The sequence below is a fragment of the Temnothorax nylanderi genome, unplaced genomic scaffold (genome assembly GCF_030848795.1).
Source record: "Temnothorax nylanderi isolate EJ_2023f unplaced genomic scaffold, tnyl_v1.0 TNYL_tig0711_pilon, whole genome shotgun sequence".
In the NCBI taxonomy this organism is placed as follows: Eukaryota; Metazoa; Arthropoda; class Insecta; order Hymenoptera; family Formicidae; genus Temnothorax; species Temnothorax nylanderi.
Genome location: NW_027249773.1, coordinates 29,931 through 54,705, shown reverse-complemented (window position 1 = coordinate 54,705; position 24,775 = coordinate 29,931). Strand labels below are relative to the sequence as shown.

Here is a 24,775-nt window from a genome sequence, read left to right as displayed (position 1 = left end):
ATCTGTCCTTGTATAGACAAGGATATAGACAAGGATAGCACCTATACACATTGCACGCACACATACGCACGAATCGTTATATACACTGTACTCTTATATTAGACTTCTAATCTCGATTTGGAGGGTTCATCGATGTTTTTTTTTTTTGTTGTGCAATTCAGGGAACTCAATTCAGGGAAATCAGTGATGAGTTGACAGTGATTGGTACAACTCGAGATGCCATATTAGGATAAAAGTAGGTAAGGAAATCTGTAATTACGTAATTTTTTCTTGTTTTCTATATAAAATCGGAGTTTCCCTGAATCATTGATGTATGTACTGCAATTATGGAGAAGCATTTTTAATTCTGTCAAATTAATACGCTACATGAGTAGAAAGAAAATGGTAATTTTATCGATAAAACAGACGAATCCAGCATCACCTTAAACATTATAAGCTTTATCCATCCATCCTCTTATAAAAGCGGTATGAAACCCTGAAGTTGACTGAATCGCGTTTGCAATTGTTGCCGTGTTATTGCAAACGTGATTGGTCGTCTCGATTCAGTCGATTGATTGAGTGTACAAATGTTTTTTGCATAGATAATAACAAATAAAAAACATCACAAGGCGCGCGCGAAGCGCGCGCTATAACCTAGTCCATTCATAAAAAAGCCGTGTAAGAGATTTTATTGTAGACATTTTTCCGCGATGCTGATTGGTTCTCTCATTGGGCTGACTTCGTGAACATATGTCATCGTATATTTTGACAGTTTTATGTGTATCAAGAGGTTAATAATGAAATAGTAATAGTATAATTGCTCGGGGGGCGGTAGAGCGATCCCCGGATTGGCGATTGAACGTGACTCGAAGTACCAGCGGGGGTGTGTCTCGGTCCCCGCAACGCGAATGAACGATAAAATACGTGCAGCGAGTAGTATGCAAGCAAAAGCGACTCACCGTTTCGTTGCCCGGTGCCCTCTCGGGTGTGTACTCGAGTCGTCCGTCTCCCGTAGGCTGGCAAACCCTCCGTGATAGCGGGAAGATGTACGGCAGGCAAGGGTAGAAACAGGCGGCAGGCAAGAAAGGCACGCAGAAGAGGCAGGCAAGCAAAATGCACATAACAGTGGCAAGCAGAGCGAGGCACGGCACGCGGTGCTCGGTGAATCGGTTCCAGTACAGACTCGATCACGTCCAAAAGTGTGTTGACTCGACGACTTCCGAAGGGAGAGTCGTGTTGATCGGACGACTTCCGAAGGGAGAGTGTCGTGTTGATCGGACGACTTCCGAAGGGAGAGTGTTTGCTCGCGTCGCGCTCCTGTTGAGAACCGGCGCGAGCGAGTATTTGTTCCAATAATTGGGGATGCCACCCGCGGGCGGGCAGCACGAGTCGGGTGAGTCGCGCGAATATTGACTTAGATCGCGATCCACCAACGTTTCGCGCGAGTCACCAACGCGGGATCTATTTATCGACGGCGCGACTTTACCGTCGAATCACGAACACGACAAATTACTGTAACGCGAATGATCGCTAATGCTATTGCGGACGAATTAACGATTAACACTAATATGTACAGCTATGTACAGGGGGCAAGCGCCAAACAATAATGTTAAAGCTAAATAGCGCGCGCGAAGCGCGCGTCTGTGATGTCTAGTTAAATAAAAATTTAAAGAAACACACAATGTATGGTTGTCCTATCAAAAAAGTTTCTCTTTTACAGGATAGATTTCGAAGTATGTTAATTGTGTGAGAATAATACTTCTATAAGTCTTTCTTGTAATATATCTTGGGATTATATTGTGTAATAAACTTAATAATGATACACTGATAAATTCGAGCAAATTTTGTATATGTTTCTTTTCTTTGCAGTAACATTATCATTACTAGAATCATGATAAAATAGTTTATAGATTGAATTTGACTATCATCTTGTATAACACATTTCTTTTAATATTCTTGTTTGTTTACGTTTTTCTAACATTAATGTTATCAACATGAAATTTATCAGAATGATAATGTATAATTGCAAATATTATTTTAATTAATTTTAATTAACTTTAATCACACACTATTCAATGATACCTATGGCAATACGCCGGGCACGCCAAGGATGCTGCTGGAGATTATGTCCATCTTCGACTGTTGTTTCTCACATAATTTGGTGCTCATTGTCGATGCAACTAAACCCTTTCCAATTTCTGCACCTTTCATTACGCTATCTATTGTATTTTATATCTTCTCATTTTATTAATAAATATTTTCATTATTTGTCTAATATTATTTATAAAATTATTTTGTCTAAAATATACTTGGCGTTTTTTTTTTACATTTTTAATGTCTTTTTTATGTGGATTTCACGAATTATTGTTAAGTATTTTTATCACAGTAATACACAGTAATACACAGTAGTACACATTAATAATATATACTTTGTAATTAATTATTTATTTTTCTATTTATCACTCCCTTACTCAATACGGAACATAATATCATAGTTCATCATTAGTTAATAATGCAACATAGTTGCATTATTAAACAAATATAATACGATGTTTCTAATAAATATTTTTTTATTCTCTTTCACTAATTATACATTAAATAAAATAAAAGCTTCCTCTATGAGGAGCGAAGGTTTCTACTTGCACACTTAACTCTTTAGGAGCCTGTGTACATAATTATGTACACATTCACTAAAAAAACTAAAAACAACTAAAAAAAACTAAAAAAATTAAAAAAACTAAAAATACTTGCACACTTAAAAACTATAAGTAAGCAATGTGCAGATTTCTACTTGCACACTTAAAAACTATGAAACAATGTGCAAATTTATAATTTGCATACTTAAAAAAAATTGTAAGGAAGTTTCTACTTGCCCACTTAAAAACTAAAGCAATGTGCAGGTTTCTACTTGCACACTTAAAAACTTTGAGGAAGCAATGTGCAGATTTTTATGTTTTTGCTTATGGACCGTGCGGCCTCAAGTGTCATCAACTTTCTTTGATCACTCTCTCGCTCGTAACAAGCCCAAACATTTTAGCATTCTGTTTTCGAGTAAGTTAGCCATTCGGAATTTAAATAAAAATCCGAATCGTAAAGAGTTACTATCAAAATTTAAAAAAAAAATTTCGTAAATTTTTTACTTTTTTTTTGAATTCTATAACTTTTTAACTATTAATTTTAGAAGATGAGTCTATAGGACCTTTTTTGTCAGCCACATGGAGCCCTATCCACAGAATTTTATCTCATTTCAATCGGACCATTTTTTCAACCCCCTTCAACCTTTAACTTTAAAAATTAACTTCCAAACGAAGAGGGTTAGAGGGATGAGTCCAACGGCATTAGGTCTGGCTTTATGAGGGCTACCATTCGTTCTCAGGTGCCAATCTTCCCCGACCGCTCCCTAGCTTGTAACAAGCTCAAGCGTTGAATATTGCATACTGGAGTGAAGTAACCACCCTAGACGTAAACTAAAATCCGATTTATGACAAACTAAGTATAAATTAAGCCTTATTTAAAATTCGAAATTTTTAAACTTTTTTTTTTTAAGGAGTGAGCGATGGGGGGTTGGCACCAACCCCTATGGAACTACCATTGCAAAGCCTACAATCCGGCCTCAGACACCAACCACCGTCCATCACTCCTTTCTCTTTTTTCCTTGGAAAACTGTTTTTATCTCTTTTCATCCTTATACAGGCCACAGGGGGTTGCTGATCAACCCCGGACCTGTGTCAAAATCCGAATTATGATTAACTAAGTATGAATTAAGTATGAATGAATCTTATAGCGAAGGCCGAACTTCCTCGATGTCGATAATGTCAACATTTCTAATCCTATGTTTTCTATGTTATATATCTATATCTGTCCTTGTCCAACGAGAGACATCTGTCCTTGTTCGATTGCTGCGCCATCTCTCGCTACACGCAATACTGCTTATCCTATCAACCTAAATGTGCTTTTGCACATATAAAAGTTAAATATAATAAACTTTCTTTCTAGGCTTTCAATCTTAGTTCTAATTGCACGATGTTCTTAAATGTTTTCCCTAGGGCGTACGTATCTCATTTTGTATATGTAAACTGCAGTATTTTTGTATTAAGCCAATATTGTCGTCAGTGACAGCTCTATGTGCTCAAATTTTTAATTTTTTTTTGTTTTTGATGTAGTAAAATCGACCAGACCGACCTACATTTTTTTGCGTACTTTAATTCTGTAAAAGAATTTTGCAATTCCGTAAAGCCAATTAAAAGTTTAATGCATTTAACTAAATGTCGGTAACGACTGCCACTATAGGATCCCCTTAAGCCTTAATTAAAATTCGAAATTTTTAATCCTTTCTTTAAAAATAGGGGTAAGGGGTAAGAAGTAAGAGATAAGGAGTAAGAGGTAAGGGAAAGGGGTTTGTATTAATCCCTGTGGAACCACCTTCGCGAGAACTACAATCCGTCCTCAATAGGGTGGCTCTTATTTCTCAAGGTTTGAATTTTCTTCGCGCTACCTCCCAGTTTGGTTCCATTTTATGAAAAAATAATCTGTGTAAAATTTCAGCTTAATCGGATAAAGGGAAAGGGTGCCCCCACTGCCCCCAGAACCTTAAAAATCATAAAATCACAGAAAAAATCAATTTTATTTGTTTATCTTGCAAAATATTAATTATATACAAAAAGTATTATACAAAAGTTGTAGATCTATTAAAAATGCACATATTATCATCTACCACTTTTTCTCGTACGACTAACGATTTCCGAGAAAAATGTGAAAATCACTTCTTTTTACTACAAATCTTGACGCTGAGCGGCTGAGATAAAGTCTCTTTTTTATAACCTGGAAACTTTCGGCGATAATCACTTACAATCTGAAGCACATACTGTTTCTGTTGCTCATTTTTCGTAAATAATTTATTATAATCTTCCATAAGCTTGAACCCTCTCTCAGCCGAATCATTTACAACTCTCAATTTATTTACTAATTCCAGACCTTTTACAAAACTTTCATTTTTATGCCACGTCAACGGTTCTGTCTTAAGGAATTCATCATTCAAGTCAAATCTTTTGAAAAATCTTCTAGTTTCGGTGGAAACGAATTGTTCAATTCCGTTGTTAACAATTTCTGGGATTTTATCGATTTGTACTTTTATTCGCTTCTTATTTTTGTTTGATGATTCTGTTTCGCGATTCAAAGCATTGACCATTTTTATTTTCGATTCAAATGATAAATTTGTATCAAAGAAAGCTAATGCGACAACTTCAGGGCTCAAATACCATAAATGATTGCTTAGTTTTTGTAAAGCAACACGAGAGATACCACGATCAATAGCTTGATATTCAAAAAATTTCGAAAGAACCCTGAAATCCAGATACGGTGCTTTGATTGCAGAAGGCGCACAAAACCATGCTTCGACATACACACTGACAAGAAAGATACAAATATCACAGATCGCATTTTCTTCTTGTAGTGATAATATAAATTCACCACGAAACAGAAAGATTTTCAAGCAATAAATCGCTTTGGCCATCCACCTCGCATGATGGATGGCCCCCGGAACACGGAAAGATATTCCACGAGGTGGTGCTTCGCCAAGGAAAATTGCTGTTAATTCTAAGAATTCCCTATAATCCTCTCTAGGTTGCTGTTCCCTCAAAGTATTTCTAACAAAATCAAGAATTCGAGTTATATCGCCCTGATTCAAGTGTCCCTTGACCTTTTCGTTTTCAATCCCGGATCGGAAATTATGAACATTGATTCCAGACCAAGCGTTTTGAAATTTTTTAAAGATTAATACATTCGGACCTGTAGTTTTACCCATCTTTTCCTCGAAAACGCTTCTAAGAATGATTTCATATATATGATGTCTACAAGGTAAATACAAAAGATCTTTTTCTAAAAAATTTTCTATTAAAACGCACGCACCGTTAAATCTTCCAGTATTCGTTGCTGTCGTATCGAAAACTAATGCTTTAACATAATTCTGAAAACCCCATTCAGCAAGAGTTTCACAAACAGCAGATGCCTGCTGTTTTCCAGTTCCAGATTGCAATCCGGGCACTCCAAGAAGTTGCTCAGTATCATTATTCGAAAGAATCACAGGAAGTCTGTCCACAGTCTCTTTACCTGTTAACGCTGGAAGTAATTTACCATCCCAATGCACGACAGCAGCTTGCAATTTGGCGTCCTTAAAGTGCTTCTTAATTTCTGGAGTAGCTTGATTCGTGGCATTACTTTTTCTCGAAAATCGTTAGTCGTACGAGAAAAAGTGATAGATAATAACATGCGCATTTTTAATAGATCTACAACTTTTGTATAACACTTTTTCGCATATAATTAATACTTCGCAAGATAAACAAATAAAATTGATTTTTTCTGTAATTTTAGGACTTTTTCGATTTTCAAGATCCTGGGGGCACCCTTTCCCTTTATCCGATTGAGCTGAAATTTTACACAGATTATTTTTTCATAAAATGGAACCAAACTGGAGGGTAGCGCAAAAAGAAATCCCCCCCAAATATTCACCAAGAGTAAATAAGAGCCACCCTAGTCCTCAGACATCAACCACTGCCCACTACTCCTTCCTCTTCTTACGTTAGAAAACTGTTTTTACCCCTTTGAACCTTTTATAGACCACATAGGGGTTGCTGTTCAACTCCGAAATTGTACCAAAATACGAGTCATGCCACCCGACGTACATACAAATCTGATGATAACTCATAATCGAAAATTTAAATCCAGTAAACTTTCTCGCCTAACACGGCTCTCACTTACTAGAACTCTATGTTATAAGAGTATAATCTAGAGCTCTATCACTTACTCGTGACGAGTACCATCTAGCGGCACGGTAGGCCAAACCGACAACACTTTTTAAGATTTGACGACGACGACGACGACGACGACCACGACGACGAGTACCATCTGCCCAGTGCTCTGAATGTCAACGTGAAGAAATTCAAGCAAGCGCGGGTAAACGGCGGGAGTAACTATGACTCTCTTAAGGGCGGGAGTAACTATGACTCTCTTAAGGGCCACCTATCTTGAGTGGGGTGGGGGAGGCTGCCACCCTCAGTCTCTTCCTGCCCCGTAGAGCTATAGTTGCTCGTTCGCAAGGAGGCGTAAGATCTTACAGCCTCAAGTCTGCCCCACCTCCAAGTTGGTGCTCGCCGAGTACCCGGCTTGCCGGGTGGCGGACGGGGTTCAGGCGATACGGGAGCACACCCTGGGCTCTCGGCTGATCAAAGTGATCAGTGCTATCGGGTAAATTCCCGTCAGGGCAACGAATAGGTATCTTGAGCCACCATGTACCGAATACCTATTAAATGATCAGCTGATGCGACACATGGTAGTGAGTGGCGACACTCACGACGGCGACTCGTCACACGTGAGCTGGGAGGCGCTCGACACGAGTACTGAGGGCGGCGGGGATGCCCACACCGGAGTATGCTCCGGTGCCCTGCCGAGGAGGCGTTGGACTCTCAGGAGCTGTGGTTAGCTGGATGAGTGGAAGTGTGGGCATCGTGAACGAAAGTTATGCTGGATCTCGTATCCGTGTTGTTTGGGCAACTTGTTGCGCAGAAGAGCGATTCGATTCATACCTGCAGGATCGCTCAGCCAAGTCCCGTTGTTATCAGAAACCGCACTGCCACGAAGCGGTAAGACGCGCCAAAGGCGTGATGTAAATAGCCAAATGCCTCGTCATCTAATTAGTGACGCGCATGAATGGATTAACGAGATTCCCACTGTCCCTATCTACTATCTAGCGAAACCACTGCCAAGGGAACGGGCTTGGAAAAATTAGCGGGGAAAGAAGACCCTGTTGAGCTTGACTCTAGTCTGGCACTGTACCACACTGCCTAAGTCGTCTACAGACGATTCCGAGTCTCGACATCGAACTCGCGAAACTCATGTTCGCCGTGCCGTCGTAAGCGGTGAGATCCCGACGACGGGCAGAGGCGCCGTACGGCAAACCGGGCTCGTGCGACGACCGGCCCGCGAGGACCGGCCGCCTAGTAGTGTGTCACATTGTTTTGAGCCTTTCGACTCACGAGACTCCTAGAGATATCATTGCCACTTTTGACTAGAGAGGATACGGCCTTAGAGGCGTTCAGGCATAATCCCACGGATGGTAGCTTCGCACCACCGGCCGCTCGACCGAGTGCGTGAACCAAATGTCCGAACCTGCGGTTCCTCTCGTACTGAGCAGGATTACTATCGCAATGACTGGTCATCAGTAAATTGAATGACATAAATTGGGCAGAAAAATAGAGGCATGTATGCATATCTATGCGTCAAGTGCATATCTGTGCATCAATGTTATATCGTTATAATCAGAAAAATCTATATTCTTCTCCGATATTTAAATCTTTCGATAATCTTGACTTATTAAAACAATTCAGTGGTTTATTTCTAGAGAAGCGTTCTCCTTTCTGTAAAAGATACGCTGTAACGTCTCGCTTATGAAAAGAGGATATGAAAGGAGGATGTATCGCTCCTGTATCTTGTTAATCGCTTACGAAAGGATGTATCTCTCTTGTATCTTGTTAAAAAATATCTTGTTAAAAAATAATCTTGTTAATAAATTATTATATACTTGGCGTGAGACGCTACCGCGTCTCTTAATACAGCGTTTCATTAGCCGCACGATCGATTCTTTCCAATTATTCGTCGCGTGATTCATGTAATCCAGCCGAATGCTTAAATAAGCGAGCTTTAAGTCAGAGGAAGAATAGTATTAAATGCGATGTCGGGAGGGGAGGGACATGTAATACAGTTGTGTTAAAACGTTGCTCTCTTAATCTTTTGAATACGGAATAGCGTGAACTGAGACACAGAACTAAGTATATTCTGTCTTCGAAATTCAGTGAGCGGTGCGGTAACAAGTGTGGTAAAGTTCTTTTTCGTATCCAGCTGAAGAATACCGAGTGATTACGTATAATGTACATAATTTTTACTAAAATATTTGTATTGTCTTCAAACTTTTTTACCATAATTATTTCGTAGATAATTAGAAAATTTTTAAAATATATATGCTAAACGCATTTATCTATTTATAAATGCTTACAATACTAAAAAGAATTGAAACGTATTCATCTTACCAACATTTTTATTTATTCATTTTTTCCATTATTTGCAACATATGTCAAGTAAAAGCGTGATCAATGTAATTTTCGTATCATTAGCAAAATTTTTCGTGCATCAAGTAGAGGAAATTTCGATACAACGCGTTAGACAAGACCTTTCAAGAGAACTTTAATTTATAAAGAATTTGTACACAATCGCGAGAAAAAGACATTTATTATTCTGAGCAAAGTAAGAGATGAGCTTTGAGAGTACAACGCGGTTAACTGCTTAAATTAACAAGCTTTAATTATTAGTAAGGTGCATAGTTATAAATTGAATGTTTCGGCTCTGCTTTTAGCTATCATCAGCAATGCGATAACAGTTAAATTAAAATAAGCTTGGTAACATGAAGTAGGTCTAGTCGCTTTTACACCAAAAGAGACCTAAGAATTGATGGAGCCGTATTTAGTCCACGCTGGTCCGAATTATTAGAACTATCTGTCGTCTTTTTTACGGAATAATTCTGATCGGAATATCCCAAGCAGCAGACAATGTTTTTTAAATGTTTTTTTAATATTTATTTTTCATTAATTATACATTGTACAATTCATTGTAAAAATAATATTTATTTAACGTTTATTAAATATTTATTTTACATTGATTATTTATTTGAAATAGTGATTTAGAGAAAATATTTATTTGACGTTTATTTAATATTTTTTTTACATTAATATTTCATTTGCAATAATGATTTAAAAAAACATTTATTTAACATTTATTCGACATTAATTTAATATTATTTTACATTTTAAATATTTATTTAATATTTACTTCAAATATTATTTTATATTAATTTTTTAATTGTAAGAGATGTTTCAATCGAATTTTTCTATTGTTTTGCTTTATAAATTATATGCCGTTCCGTAAACCGCGTCATAGGACCCATAAGATTTTTTAACACTTTAAAGATATGTTGTAGACAAGTACTTACAGGTAAGAAGGAAGCGTCAAAGGATCGTCACTTGTCCATTTGATCATCAAAGTCAAGCAACATGGATGGAGTCGCGCGCCATCTTAGCTTGCCGATGCACGCATTGCTGGGCCGAGCACGGCTATTTTCTTGCTTTAACAAGCACACAGAGAGCAGAGAGCGTAATTCAATACTCAGTGCCTCAGCACTACGAAGGTGGAGCCAATCACGAATCTAAGTGATAGAGATACAACGGCCGTTGAGCCTAATAACATAAACGCGAGCGTCATAACCTCGCATGTAGAGTTGGACGAGTCCATTCTACGAGGCCCACAAGGAAAGCCTCTAAATATCTCTGGGATAAGCAGAACAGCAATAAAAAGGCTGCAAGGTCAGATATTAGGGAAACGAAAAGACAGGCACCCGATGCCAAATATCAACCCGCCAAGGATGAAAAAGTTACGACAATCCTAACGGGCCAGACAAAGAAAATGAGTCGTCTGAATCTTCTCGTACCATAACGCTGAGACAAAAAGGCGAACCAGCTCAAAGAAACGGAAACCTCAATAAGGGAAGCACACCGGAATACAATATTAAGGTGACGAACAAATACTCACCATTAATCGACATCACAAATCAAATGGAAACCGATTCAGAGGAAGCGGAAAATATAATTAAGGAGCTGAGATCTCGTAATCAAACCCGTAATGCGGACATAGTCAGCATCTCGCAGAGCTCGTGTACATACGGACAGGAGGAAGCATCACAGCATACGCGAAATACACAGACAGGACCCTCGGGCACTCAAAAGCAGAACGAAGAAAGGAAAAGCCAGTCCAGTAAGAAGAATCAAAGCAAAGAAGGGAAGCCCCCGCCCCTCAATATACTATATCAAGACCCCATGGATACAGAGCGACTTATAGTAAGCCAAATTAAAAACTCAGATTTTGTAATAAAACGCGTAAACGATAAAAAGCATGTGCTACAGATGTTCTCGTTGGCCGATTATCACCGAGCGAAAAAATTACTAGAGTCAGCGCATACGTGTTTTTATACGTATACCACCAAAAAAGAAAAAACAATTTCAGTTATTCTAAAAAGTATAGATCATTTATATGATCCGCAAATAATTCTTGACGAGCTAAACGCATTAAACATTGAAGAAGTAAAGTTCCAAAAAGTAACGCCGTTTAAAACGAAAAGATCGGTCAATGAGAACATATCACTACCAATGTTTATGCTACAGCTGGAGGCAGGAAGTAAAGTACAAAAACTGCATAAAATTAATAGAATTTGTCACCATGTCATAAAATGGGAAAAACTTAAAAATAATGAAACAATCCAATGTAAAAGATGCCAAAGATTGGGACATACAGCCTCCAACTTGAGATATCGATGCGTGAAATGCAGCGAATCGCACATGCCGGGAAAATGTCCGATTACTCCCGATAGCATAACTGACAGATCTAAATTGTTCTGTGCAAACTGTAATAGCCATGGCCACCCGGCATCTTATCGAGGATGCCCGGTGCTCTTAGATCTAAAAAGAAAAATGATGGAAAAGAAGGAGGAAGTTAAAAAAAAAAGAGACAAAAAATTAATAAACATGAAAAACTATGTAAAAAACAACATTAGTTTTGCGGAAATACTTAGAGGCAACTCAAGTCAAGAAGAGTCACAATCTAAGAGAGGTCCTCTACCTAATAGCTTCCCTTCAGTAGAAATAAATGACATGCTAAATGAATTCAAAACTCAAATGCTAACAATAATACAAAAACAACAAAAACAAATAAATAATATAACAACTTTAATAGAAAATACAGATAAAAAAATAAACTATGTATTAAACATCATTGAAAATGGAACTGCAAGAAATGGCTAATACAGATTGCAGCAAGAAAATTATATCAGAATTGAAAATTATTTCAATTAACGTAAATTCTATTGTATCAAATCATCAGGTCATCCCTGACAAATCTGTTAAAGGCAAAAAAACCCGACGTAGTTTTTCTCTCGGAAACAAAACTGGGAGCGAATCATGTAGTAAATTTCCAAAACTACAACATGGTCAGGAATGACAGGAAGAATAGGATGGGTGGAGGAACGGCGATACTGATAAAAAGAAATATTGAATTCAAAAGAGTAAACATACAACTACAGCAATGTGAGACACTCATTGAGTATACAATAATCAAAATAAAAATCAAAGCCAATACTCACCTGATATTAATTTCAGTCTATGCACCTTGTGGAAGCCAGAAGAAGTTCATCCCGGAACTGGATCTGCTATTTAAAAGGCTTCAGCTAGAAAAAGAACAAAACTATTACATAATTGCAGGTGACCTAAACGCTAAACACACTAGTTGGTCAAATTCAGAAAATAATCCTCGAGGTATATCCCTCAATGGATGGATGAGAACTAACGAATTTAAATATAGAAATAAATTGTATAGTACGCTAACACCCTCCTATCCATTCGGAGAGTCATTCCTGGATCTCATTATTGCATATGTAAGGCTAGACTTTGAAAACACGGTGGATTCTTTCAAAATACACTGTATTCCTTACGATAGCGATCATAACGCTCTAATTGCAAATGTATCACTAGAGTCAGACACACAGATACCTCTTGCAAATGATACTCAACAACACATGTATACTTATAAGAAGGCCGATTGGGATAAATTTCGCAAAGCATGCAAACAAAACTACAATTGCGATATCACTAACAACAGAAATCTATCGATAAAAGAGACTATACTATTCCTAAAAGAAATGGACAACATAATTAAAAAAGCGATGACAATAGCAATTCCAAAAGTCAACGCTAGGGACGGCGTAGACGCTTACATTAACGAGAACATTAAAATCCTACAAAAATTTAAGAGCCACATCCTATCGCAACTTCATCGAAAACAAAGAGACTGGACAGATGACAATGACAGTGCAATAAAAATACTAAAGAAACTGCTATATGAAGTACGCAGTCGATTAAAAGTAGAATTCGCGAGCTCGGTTAACAAATATTGGGAAGAAAAAATTAAAAATATCCCAATTAACAACTCAGCATCAATGTTCCCCCAAATTAATTCAATATTTCGCAAAAAGGGTAAAGCCGAAATAGGAAATTTAAAAATAACACGAGACAAAGCACACGTTCTAAATGACTATAACGTCAAGATAGATAACGTAATAACAAACGAAAATGACGAATTACTTATAAACAACAATGAAGATAAACTAAATGTAATTGGGGCTTTTTTAGCAAATGTTAATAATGAAAATAAGACAGAAAACAACCGTTTTACGGAATACATAGAAAACAAAGCGCGCGAATTTATTAACAACATGAACGATAGACGCGATATTACGTTATGTACATTTAGCGAGAATAATCTGGCAAACAATCCGTCAATTAAAGAAGGACCGCAAGAATATTTTACGAGTGTGACATGCTTGAAAAAGAAATTTAAAAACTTTAATAATAAAAAGTCAACAGGTATAGATGGTATCCCCAATGTAGTCCTGAAACAGATACCACCACCCATGATCCAAATTTACGCAATACTTTTTAATAACCTACTGAACCACAGACACTACCCAACGCACTGGAAAAAAGCAGCAGTAGTCCCCATATTAAAAAAAGATAAAGACAACGCGAATCCAACAACAACATATAGACCTATCAGCTTGCTACCAAACATTAGTAAAATATTTGAAATGGTAATAAATGACGCATTATTAATTGAATGCGCTAAAAATAATATACTTCCGGAAAATCAATTCGGCTTCAGGGCTAAACATTCGACAGTACACGCAATAAACAAACTAATATCAGACGTATGTTGGGCAGCGAACGGGAAAAAGTGCGTAGGCGCATGCTTAATAGACTTGGAAAAAGCGTTTGATTCTGTATGGATAAACGGACTAATAGTCAAACTAATGAAAGAAGGAGTACAAGTGCACACGATAGAAATGCTAGTTAGTATGATAAAAGATAGATCCTTCATAGTACAAATAGGAACGAACGTTTCATCCGAAGAATTTGTGATAATAAATGGGTTACAGCAGGGAACCGTTAATGCACCCATCCTCTTCAATATACACACATCTGACGTACTAAAACTTTATGATATGCGCGCAACGTACCCGACCAAAGCAATCGCATTTGCTAATGACCTGATTATATACCATGAAGATTCGTGGCCGACTAGAATCCAATCCACTCTACAGGACAGATTTGAAAGGATCCACGCGTATTACAAAGCCTGGAAACTAAAAATAAATATTAATAAGTGCGAGACAATTCTGTTTAGACAAAACCTCGATTACGAATAGGAATGTGCGGAAAAACTACAAAACATTTGCGTTAAAAGCAAATAAAGAGAGCAATGAGGTTATACCACACAGAGCATGCGTAAAATATCTAGGTGTTAATATAGATGAAAAGCTGAAATTTAACACTCATGTAGAAACACAACTAAATAAAGCAAAAAAAGCTATCTTTAAATACAAAAGACTATTCTACTCCAGAATATTAAACGAAAAAATCAAAATAATCTGCTATTTACTGCTAATAAGGCCAATTATGACATATGGCTGCCCGGTGTGGTATAACATCAGCGCCTCCCAAATGGAGAAAATCAGATTATTCGAGCGAAAATGTCTAAAAGTATGCCTAAGAATGTTTGCAAATCCAGCGTACGATTACCAAAGACAATATAGCAATAAAAAAGTATACGACAAAGCTAACATACCGAGAATCGATAACTTTATATTAAAGCTAGTTAGAGATCATTTCGCAAACGCGGCAAAGATAAAACAAAACAGTCTAATTTTTGCAGCACTGTACCCTAATCCAGAGTACTATGCTAGAACATTGAATATCGGGTTCATACTACCCGAAGCATTTTTGTATCTAGATGCGAACGGTTTCATACAAGACCCTAAGGGTATTCCGATAATGTATCACGTACCTAGACATAAAAACATAAAAAAGATTAGTTACCCTGCAAATATAGATTCTTCAAAAGATAAAATACTCTTACGTTATTGTAAGGACATACCCGAAAGAGATAGACAGGACAAACATCGCTCGAACTCCAAATACTGGTGGTTGCACGAATAACGAACCTAAAATAAAAGGAAAAGATTGCGTTAATAGAACAAGAATGCGATTTAAGTAAGTATGTAAATAGTTATACCCGTAGATAAGTACGCGCGAAAAATAAGGAATATATAAAACCCGGTGGGTTCTTTGCGTTGTTCTTCTCTTTTTAAGTTTGTAACTCTTCAATTTTATTTATGTTAAGTCACAGTAATAAGGTATACCAGAGTTTTTATTTGCCATTTTGCTTCCTCATAGAGGAAGCTTTGTTTTCGTGAAAAAAATTTTTTTTTAGATATCTTTGGCAACGTGTTTAGAATGTTCTAAAACGTCGAAAAATTACTTTTGTACAAAATGTCCGTGTGTATGTAAGTATGTATGAGTGTATGTGTGTGTGTGTATGTTGTCCGTATGTGCTTCAACTTCCGTAATTTTTGAGATATCGAGATGTTTTTTTTTTAAATCGATAGAGTATCATGTAAGGAAAATTGGTATTGAATTTGGCGATGATCGGTAAAGGGGTTCTTTTTTAATAAATTTTGAATTTTTTTAGAAATGTCCGTGGTTGCTCTAACTTCCGCAAATTTGGAGATATCGATCTATTTCTAATTTTATTATATTTTTCAGTCTTTTCTACCCCTATTTCATATATAAACTTTTAAGATTTGGTTGATTAGACCCAGCTTTATACGCGATCAAAGGTCTATAATTTTGATCGCATATAAAGCTAAGTCTAATCAACCGAATTTAAAAGAATTATATATGAAATAGGGGTAGAAAAGACCGAAGTAAAAATTGTTTTTTGATTTTTCGATGCCAATGTGTTGCTTATGTTCGAAAACGTCGAAAAATCGTAGAGTATCATTAAAGGTAGGTTGGTGTTGAATTATCTTTTTTTTGTTTATGGTATAACTTCTATAATTTTTGAGATATTGGGATGTTTTTTTTTTTAATCGATAGAGTATCATTCAAGGAAGGTTGGTATTGAATTTGGCGATGATCGGTAAAGGGGTTCTTTTAAAAAAAATTTTTGAATTTTTTTAGAAATGTCCGTGGTTGCTCTAACTTCCACAAATTTATCGGGCTGTTTCTAATTTTATTATTTTCTGCTTCTTACAATTTTTAATTGATTTTTATAATAGTATATCATAAATTAGTATAACAGATATTAGTCACAATAAAACTTATCACAATAAAAAAATGGTGCAAGTAGAAACTTGCACATTGCTTCCTCATAGTTTTTAAGTGTGCAAATAGAAACTTGCACATTGCTTCCTTACAATTTTTAAGTGTGCAAGTAGATACATGCACATTGCTTCCTCATAGTTTTTAAGTGTGCAAGTAGAAACCTGCACATTGCTTTAGTTTTTAAGTTGGCAAGTAGAACATAAGTTGGCACATTACTTCCTTACAATTTTTAAGTATGCAAATTATAAATTTGCACATTGTTTCATAGTTTTTAAGTGTGCAAGTAGAAATCTGCACATTGCTTACTTATAGTTTTTAAGTGTGCAAGTAGAAACCTTCGCTCACAAAGCTTCCTCTGTGAGGAAGCCAAAACAAATAAATAAATACTAATAATTATGCATCGAATAAAATAAAAGCTTCCTCATAGAGGAGCTTTGTGAGCGAAGGTTTCTACTTGCACACTTAAAAACTATAAGTAAGCAATGTGCAGATTTCTACTTGCACACTTAAAAACTATGAAACAATGTGCAAAGGCCGTAGCCGGATAAGAAGGGTCAATGTGCCCCCACACGGATCATGCTCATTTTTTTTGCTTTGATTGCTGTCAGTGTCACTTACAATTTAGTCAAATATTAGCCCTTAATATTGAACCGTTTTGCTGTAAAAAATAAAAATAAAAATTTCGAAAATAATTCATATCTTTTGATCGGCCGATTTTGATGAAATTTTAATATGTTGTAGATATCATTGAGACACATTTGTGGAAAATTCGGGAAAGGTTTCTGATGACAGAAACATTGATAAAAAAAATAAATAAATGTTCTTGATTTTTTTAGTCCGATATCTTTCTTGTACAATTACGAAAAAATTTTTCTAGAATCTTGGAGTAGTTTTCTATCGGACATAATTTTTTGGAAGCGATAAAATGGGTAGGCGGTACTTTTAAAAAATAAAATATTTTTATTTATTTTTTTTAAATATGATATGCTTTTGGTACGATCGCCATATATTTTATGTAGAATTTTGGGATAGTATTCTACAACAAGTAATTTTTTCGAACCAATAAAATAGGTAGGCGGAAGTTAAAAAAAATAAAATATTGTTTTTTATTTTTCTAAATTATGATATGCTCTTCGTACCATTGCCATATTTTTTTTGTAAACTTTTGAGACGGTATTCTATAACAAGTAATTTTTTCGAACTAATAAAATAGATAGAAGGTACTTTAAAAAACAAAATATTTTTTTTAAAATTATCATTGTTTTTTGGTACCATAGCTATATTTTTGTTTAGAATCTTGGAATGGAATCCTACAACAAGTAATTTTCCGGAATCGATTAAATAAATAGATGCAGGTACTAAAAAAATAATAAAATAAAGTAAATTGAAATAATTATGAAAGGATGAACTATAATCGTATTAAATCAAATGTTTATTTTAATGAAGTACACATACACATACATGTACACATACGCTCAAAATAATGACGTACACATACACATTCGTTCACATAATCACTCTCATACTATTATTTACACTATTTATAGTCATATGGATGAACTAATCTTCATCACTATCTTCATTGATAGTAGGCGTGATGCCGTCTATTTTAAATATATTTAAATATTTTTTTATATTTAAATATATTTAAAACAGACGGCATCACGCCCATTATCAATGAAGATAATGCTGAAGATTAATCCATCCATATGAATATAACTATAAATAGTGTAAATAATAGTATGAGAGTGATTATGTGAACGAATGTGTATGTGTACTTCATTAATAAACATTTGATTTAATACGATTATAGTTTATCCTTTCATAATTATTTCATTTTACTTTATTTTATTATTTTTTTAGTGCCTGCATCTATTTATTTAATTGATTCCGGAAAATTACTTGTTGTAGGATTCCATTCCAAATTCTAAACAAAAATATGGCGATGGTACCAAAAGCTATAATTTTAAAAAAAAATATTTTGTTTTTTAAAGTACCTTCTACCTATTTTATTGGTTCGAAAAAATTACTTGTTATAGAATACCGTCTCAAAAGTTTACAAAAAAATATGGCAATGGTACGAAGAGCATATCATAATTTAGAAAAATAAAAAACAATATTTTATTTTTTTTAACTTCCGCCTACCTATTTTATTGGTTCGAAAAAATTACTTGTTGTAGAATACTATCCCAAAATTCTACATAAAATATATGGCGATCGTACCAAAAGCATATCATATTTGAAAAAAATAAATAAAAATATTTTATTTTTTAAAAGTACCGCCTACTCATTTTATCACTTCCAAAAAATTATGTCCGATAGGAAACTACTCCAAGATTCTAGAAAAATTTTTTCGTAATTGTACAAAAAAGATATCGGGACTAAAAAAAATCAAGAACATTTATTTATTTTTTTTATCAATGTTTCTGTCATCAGAAACCTTTCCCGAATTTTCCACAAATGTGTCTCAATGATATCTACAACATATTAAAATTCATCAAAATCGGTTAAGCCGATCAAAAGATATGAATTATTTTCGAAATTTTTATTTTTATTTTTTACAGCAAAACGGTTCAATATTAAGGGCTAATATTTGACTAAATTGTAAGTGACACTGACAGCAATCAAAGCAAAAAAAATGAGCATGATCCGTGTGGGGGCACATTGACCCTTCTTATCCGGCTACGGCCTTTATAATTTGCATACTTAAAAATTGTAAGGAAGTAATGTGCAAGTTTCTACTTGCCAACTTAAAAACTAAAGCAATGTGCAAGTTTCTACTTGCACACTTAAAAACTATGAGGAAGCAATGTGCATGTATCTACTTGCACACTTAAAAATTGTAAGGAAACAATGTGCAAATTTCTATTTGCACACTTTTTTTGTCTGGTCACAATCAATATTGTAACAATCTAACAGGTTCGTTCGCGGATCAACTATACATATAATACACGATAATAAGGATAAACACCACTTACCTGAAAGTACAGAATTCCTGAGAGAAGCTCAAATGAGCCCGCAGCGAGCTAAATAGAAAAAAATGTAAACTTGTTTATTGGTTTTAAGAACCCAGTTATGTATTTTGGCACAATAAACAAACATTCATTCATTCATTCAAGCAACATGGGCGCGGTACTATACTCGGATGGGTGACCGGCTTGAGAGAGCAGTTTTTTCAGATGGACGCGCGGTTGTACGCACACCTAATATACAAAAGAAACAGTTAGGAAAGCGGTTTTTATCTTTTCCTAGATTAAGAAAAAGAACGTTCTTTAAACGTTTCTTTGTCAAAAAAGTTGTTAAAATAAACGTTCTTAAACATTAAAAAAATGTTTAATGTTAATAAAACATTTATTTAATGTTAAAAAAACATTTTTTACAATATTAAAATAAATATTTGTTTAATAAGAAAAAAAGGATCTATCCCATTAATTTAAACGTTTTTTAAATATTTTTTTTTCATTACTAAAAATGTTTTTTAAAACGTTTAAAAAATATTTTTTTGCTACTTGCAATATTCAGAAAAGTTACATAATACGTACTCAAAAGCTATACAAATTCACTGGTTTAACCTTACCTAACTTGACTCAGTGAAACTGCAGCGAATCCTATCAAGCAGATTAGCTTTTAGGTCGCGTCGCGCGTGGTCCGTGAGTTTACACCAAAAACAGACATATTTTAACTTTTTTTAATGTTTTCAGTAAAAAAAAACATTTAAAATAGTAAGTCTCAAAGGGTTTTAATCGCAAAATTATCTCCTTTTTCGCAATAAATCTCACTATGAAAAGCCTTTTTTGTTTAAATAAAAAAATGTTAACCTTAAAATAACCTTGAAAATCGCCACTCACGTAATTTTTAAGGCCACCATCATATATCTCACACAAAACTACAACTGTTATATTTAATATTTTTTCATACAATAAATATTTTAGAAGATATTGAGGTAGAAACTTTTCAAATAAATACTCTGTATCTAAAATAAAACGGTAAAGTAATAATCTCTAACGTCTCCTTCTCCAAATCTTATAGAACGATATCGGTAAAGACAGGGGACAGCGGAAAGCCCACGGAAGTCCCAAATTTTGTTTTATATATACTAATTATATATATATATATATATATATATATATATATATAATTAGTATATATAAAACAAGTATATATAAAACAAAATATATATATATATATATATATATATATATATATATATACCCAGCAAACACTGTTCTGTAAATTTTAAGTAACAATTACAGAACAGATATTCGCTGTTCTGATAACCATTATGTAATTTTCAAGTAACGCTTAGGTCAAAATGTCAGCAACATTATGCTATATATAATACGTAACAAATACGATATTAAATTACGTAATTATAACAGATACTGTTCTGTAACATTTACGAAACACTTACATGAAATTTACAGAACAGATACTTGCTATTTTGGTAAGCACTACGTCATTTTCAGATAACATTTATGTATAAATGTCATCAACATTATGCTGTATATAATACGTAACAGAATAATGTGATAAATACTTTAAATTTAGATGTAAAATTATCCAGCAAACACCAAGTAATATGCAACTTACATGTTATAGTTACAATTTTCTGCAAAACAATGTATTGCATTTACATGGTTAAGTAGGAAATTATAACTAACATGTAAGTGACATATTACTTGGTATGGTTACTTGCTGGATAATTTTACATCTAAATTTGAAGTATTTATCATATTATTTTGTTACGCGTATTATATATATATATATATATATATATATATATGTGTATATTTAAAAGTTATAAATATAAAAATTGTAAATATGATTAAACAAATATTTATAAATATGACGTAGCGCATCGTCGATTTGCCAACTCGAGACTTGGCAGTCGGCGAGGCACGAGACACGATACCCGAAATGCGTGGCATCGTGGCAACGTCGCATAGCCGGCGCGTGCCGCCGCGGCGGGCGGCCAGCATATCCCCTCCAGCTGGGTAGTTCGGACACGAACCACCAAAGACCGACAATATCGAAAAGTGGATGTATACATAGCACGGACATGAACCAAATTCATCGACAGTATCGAAAAGTGGATGTGACTCGTAGTTCCAATTCCTGAAAGTGAATGTGTGGCGCTACTGTACGGCCTAGCAAAAGCGTCCCAAGAAAATCGCCGTCATTGCGCCTCTCATCCTTCTCTCTGGTTGAGGTTAGAGAGGCAGACGTAGAAGGGGAAGAGTATAGAGCGCTAGGGTAAAGAGCTAGGGAATTCTGGGGAGTTCGGGAATAGCGCGGGGAAGTAGTAAGGCCATAGAGTAGGAGGAGAGGAGATCGCACAGTTCGCGGATAAATTAGGGAAAGAGAGACGCGGTAGCACGGGGAATATAGACGAGCTTTTCAAGAGGAAAAGGGATACAATGGTGAAGGAAGAAGGAGCGGTTGGGAAAGAAAAAGGGAGCGAGGACTTTTTTAAGAAAAGCAGGAAGGTTGAGAGAACGCCACCAGGGGGGAAGATATGGATATGAAAGGGTTGCTGAGAGAATTAGGAGAGGAACTGAGGGAGGGGTTAAGGGGGATGAGAGAGGAATTAAGAGAGGTGGCGAAGGGGCAGAGGGAGGCAATGGTGGAAGAAGTGGAGAAGATAAGGAACGAGTTAAGGGAAAGAGAGGAGAAATGGAGCAGGGAGAGAGAGGAGTTTAAGAATAGAATAGAAGATTTGGAACGAAAATTGGAGGGAATGAAGATGGAGTTAAAGGAGGGAGGTCACGCTGGAGGAAAAGGTGCAGAAGAAATCGGAAGAGGGAGAAGGGAGGAGGGGAGGGGAAAGTCTGATTGGAAGGAGAGGGTAGAAAGGCTGGAAAGGAGGTGTGAAGTGAAGGAGAGGGGAGAAAGGAAGAGAAACATTTTGATAAAAGGAGTAAAAGAGGATGCGGGAGGAATAAAGGGGTAATAGAGGAGGTGATGAAAAAGATAGGAGTGGAGGTTAAGATAGAGGAATTTAGAAAAATAGATGCGGGAAGGAAAGAGAAGGGAGGTATGGCAGTGGTAAGAGTAGGAAGTGAGGAAGAGAAGTCAAGAATAATGAGAAATAAGTGAAAATTGAGAAATGAAAGTACTTGGATAGAAGAAGATTTGACATGGGAAGAAAGGAGGATAAAATGGAGGGTAAATCAAATTACATGGAAGACAAGAGGAGAGGGTAAAAGGGTACGGATAGGGCAGGGAAAGGTATGGATAGAGGGGGAGTGGTGGGTGTGGGATGAGGTAAGAGATGTGCTCAGGGATAATAGAGGGAGGTATTGAGAGGCAGGGCAAGGGAAAGAGAAAGAAGGCAAGAGAGATGAAGGACAAAAGCAGGGGGAGTAGAAGAGGGAGAGGGAAGAGTAGATGAAAGAAGAGTAGAAAAAGAGAAGGAGAAGAGGCAGGAATTAGAGAAAAGATTTGGAGACGAGGAGGGGGAGGAGGAAGAGAGGGGAGAGAGAGAGGAGGGAAGAAGAATATACAAGGTGGCTTTTTGGAATGTGGCGGGGTTAACAAATAAAGATAAAGAGTTCTGGAAGGGGCTGGAGGAATGGGATGTAATGGTGTTATATGAGACGTGGGTGGATGGAAAGGGATGGGAAAAAATAAAGGAAAGGCTGCCGAGAGGTTACGTATGGAAAGTGCAAAAAGAAGGGAGGAAGAATCGGAGGGTAAGAGCGGTAGGAAGAATGATAGTAGGGGTGATGGTAGGGGTTAAAATGAAAAAAGGGAGGACGAAAAAAGATAAAGAAGGGATGATATCGATAAAGGTAAGGTTGTAACCGGACGGGGCTCAGTGGCGGCTCAGAATCGCGAAATATGTTGATCTACTGTCCGGTCGCCACTCGGTTTAACCAATAACACAGGCACACAAAAAAAAAGTGTCTTGGCCGAGACACTACACTAGTGTATTCCCATGTACTTTTTCCCGCTGAATCCGAATCCGAAGTCAGAATTGTCAGATTGGCTAAAATTTATGAGATAACCACAAAAAAATGCTCAAAAACACGAATTAAAGGGAAAAAAAATTGTTTTTTTGTGGTTATCTCATAAATTTTAGCCAATCTGACTTCGGATTCGGATTCAGCGGGAAAAAGTACATGGGAATACACTAGTGTAGTGTCTCGGCCAAGACACTTTTTTTTGTGTGCCTGGTGGCACAGGAGCACTCGTGTGATCTGCTATATGGTCAACCTGAGACCACTCGGTCTCACAAAACGTAATCTTATACGAGCGCGGCTCGCAACTTATCCTAATCTATTTCCCCGTATAGTTTATTATATAATATTACCCGTTACCAATTATCAGATTATATATGTATATATCTTTATTATGAAAAGAAACAACTTAATTCTACGTATGGCCGCGGTGTTATCATCCATTACGGACTCGTTACATTCTACGGGAGGTTCATCTCGCGGTCGCTATCTCCGCCGGCCGGTCGTTACCTCCGGTCTCCTGTCCGGCGGCACTGCTCTCGGGTCCGCTGGGACGCTCGTCCTCCGCTGACCTGGTCACGCCTGTCGCCTGCATTCGCTCCACTACTACCCGTGGGTCCACCGTAATATGCACGGTTGGTCGTGTGATCGGCTCCTGTGACTGCGCTGGCAGGTACGGCTGCAAGGTTAGGGGACGAGTGGTGGAGAATAGTAGGAGTGTATATAAATAAGGATATGGACAGGAAACTGGAAGAGCTAAAGGAATGGTGGAGGAGATAGAGACGGGAGTGAGGGTGCTGATAGGGAGGGATTTTAACGCAAGGACGGGGAAGGAGGGAGGTTTCGTAGAAGAGGGAGAGGAAGAGAAGGGGGAAGGGGAAAGAAGAACGAAAGATGGCGAAGTAAACGGGGAGGGAAAAAAGCTATGTAAGTTTTTGGAGGAGCATGGGTGGGCGATTTTTAACGGGGGAATTAGAGGAGATGAGGAAGGAGAATGGACATATACAGGGGGGAGAGGGGAGTCGGTGATTGACTACGTGTTGGGGGACAGGAGGACAAAGGAGAAGATAGAAAGGGTAGTGGTGGAAGCGAAGGTCGACTCAGACCACCAGCCAGTGACGGCGTGGGTAGAAGGAGTGGAGGATGGTTCGGGTAAAAGGAAGGGGGCAAAGGGAGGTATTGGTCGGAGGAAGGCAGGAAAAAATTTAAAGATTTAGTGGGGGATAAGCAATTTCAGGGAGGGGGAGTGGAAGAGGAGTGGCAGGGGCTGAAAGGGAGGATAGGGAAGGTATTAAGGGAAGTGAATGGGAAGGGAAAGAAGGGCGGAGAGAGGGGTTGGTGGGATGAGGAATGTAAGGAAGAGAAGAGAAAGGTTGGGCTTATGCTAAGGAAATGGAGAAGGGAAGGGGGGAATGGGGACAATATAGGGAGGAAAAACAGCGATACAAGAAGCTGTGTGAGGAGAAGAAAAGAAGGGAAGTGGAGAAATGGGAAGCGGAGGTAAAGGAGATTAGGACAGAGGGGCAG

The 24,775-nt window shown here is 36.7% G+C and overlaps 1 protein-coding gene across 1 annotated transcript; it reads right to left on the bottom strand.

Moving 5' to 3' along the window:
- Window positions 1-4,738: 4,738 nt before the first annotated feature.
- Window positions 4,739-23,843, bottom strand: LOC139784942 (uncharacterized). The gene is made up of 3 exons (XM_071724111.1): window positions 23,759-23,843; window positions 15,061-15,127; window positions 4,739-6,200 (listed from the first exon to the last, which is right to left on the bottom strand). Exons 1-3 carry the CDS (start codon window positions 23,841-23,843, stop codon window positions 4,739-4,741), a joined length of 1,614 nt encoding a protein of 537 aa, XP_071580212.1.
- Between the last annotated feature and the right edge of the window lie 932 nt (window positions 23,844-24,775).

Excerpts from the sequence above, each read along its gene's own strand:
- LOC139784942 (XM_071724111.1), bottom strand. The coding sequence starts at position 23,843 with ATGCAGGCGACAGGCGTGACCAGGTCAGCGGAGGACGAGCGTCCCAGC. Across the intron at positions 15,128-23,758 it reads CGCCGGACAGGAGACCGGAG|GTTCGTTATTCGTGCAACCA; the intron begins GTAACGACCGGC and ends CTTTTATTTTAG. Across the intron at positions 6,201-15,060 it reads GTCCTGTCTATCTCTTTCGG|AAAAAGTAATGCCACGAATC; the intron begins GTATGTCCTTAC and ends ACGATTTTCGAG.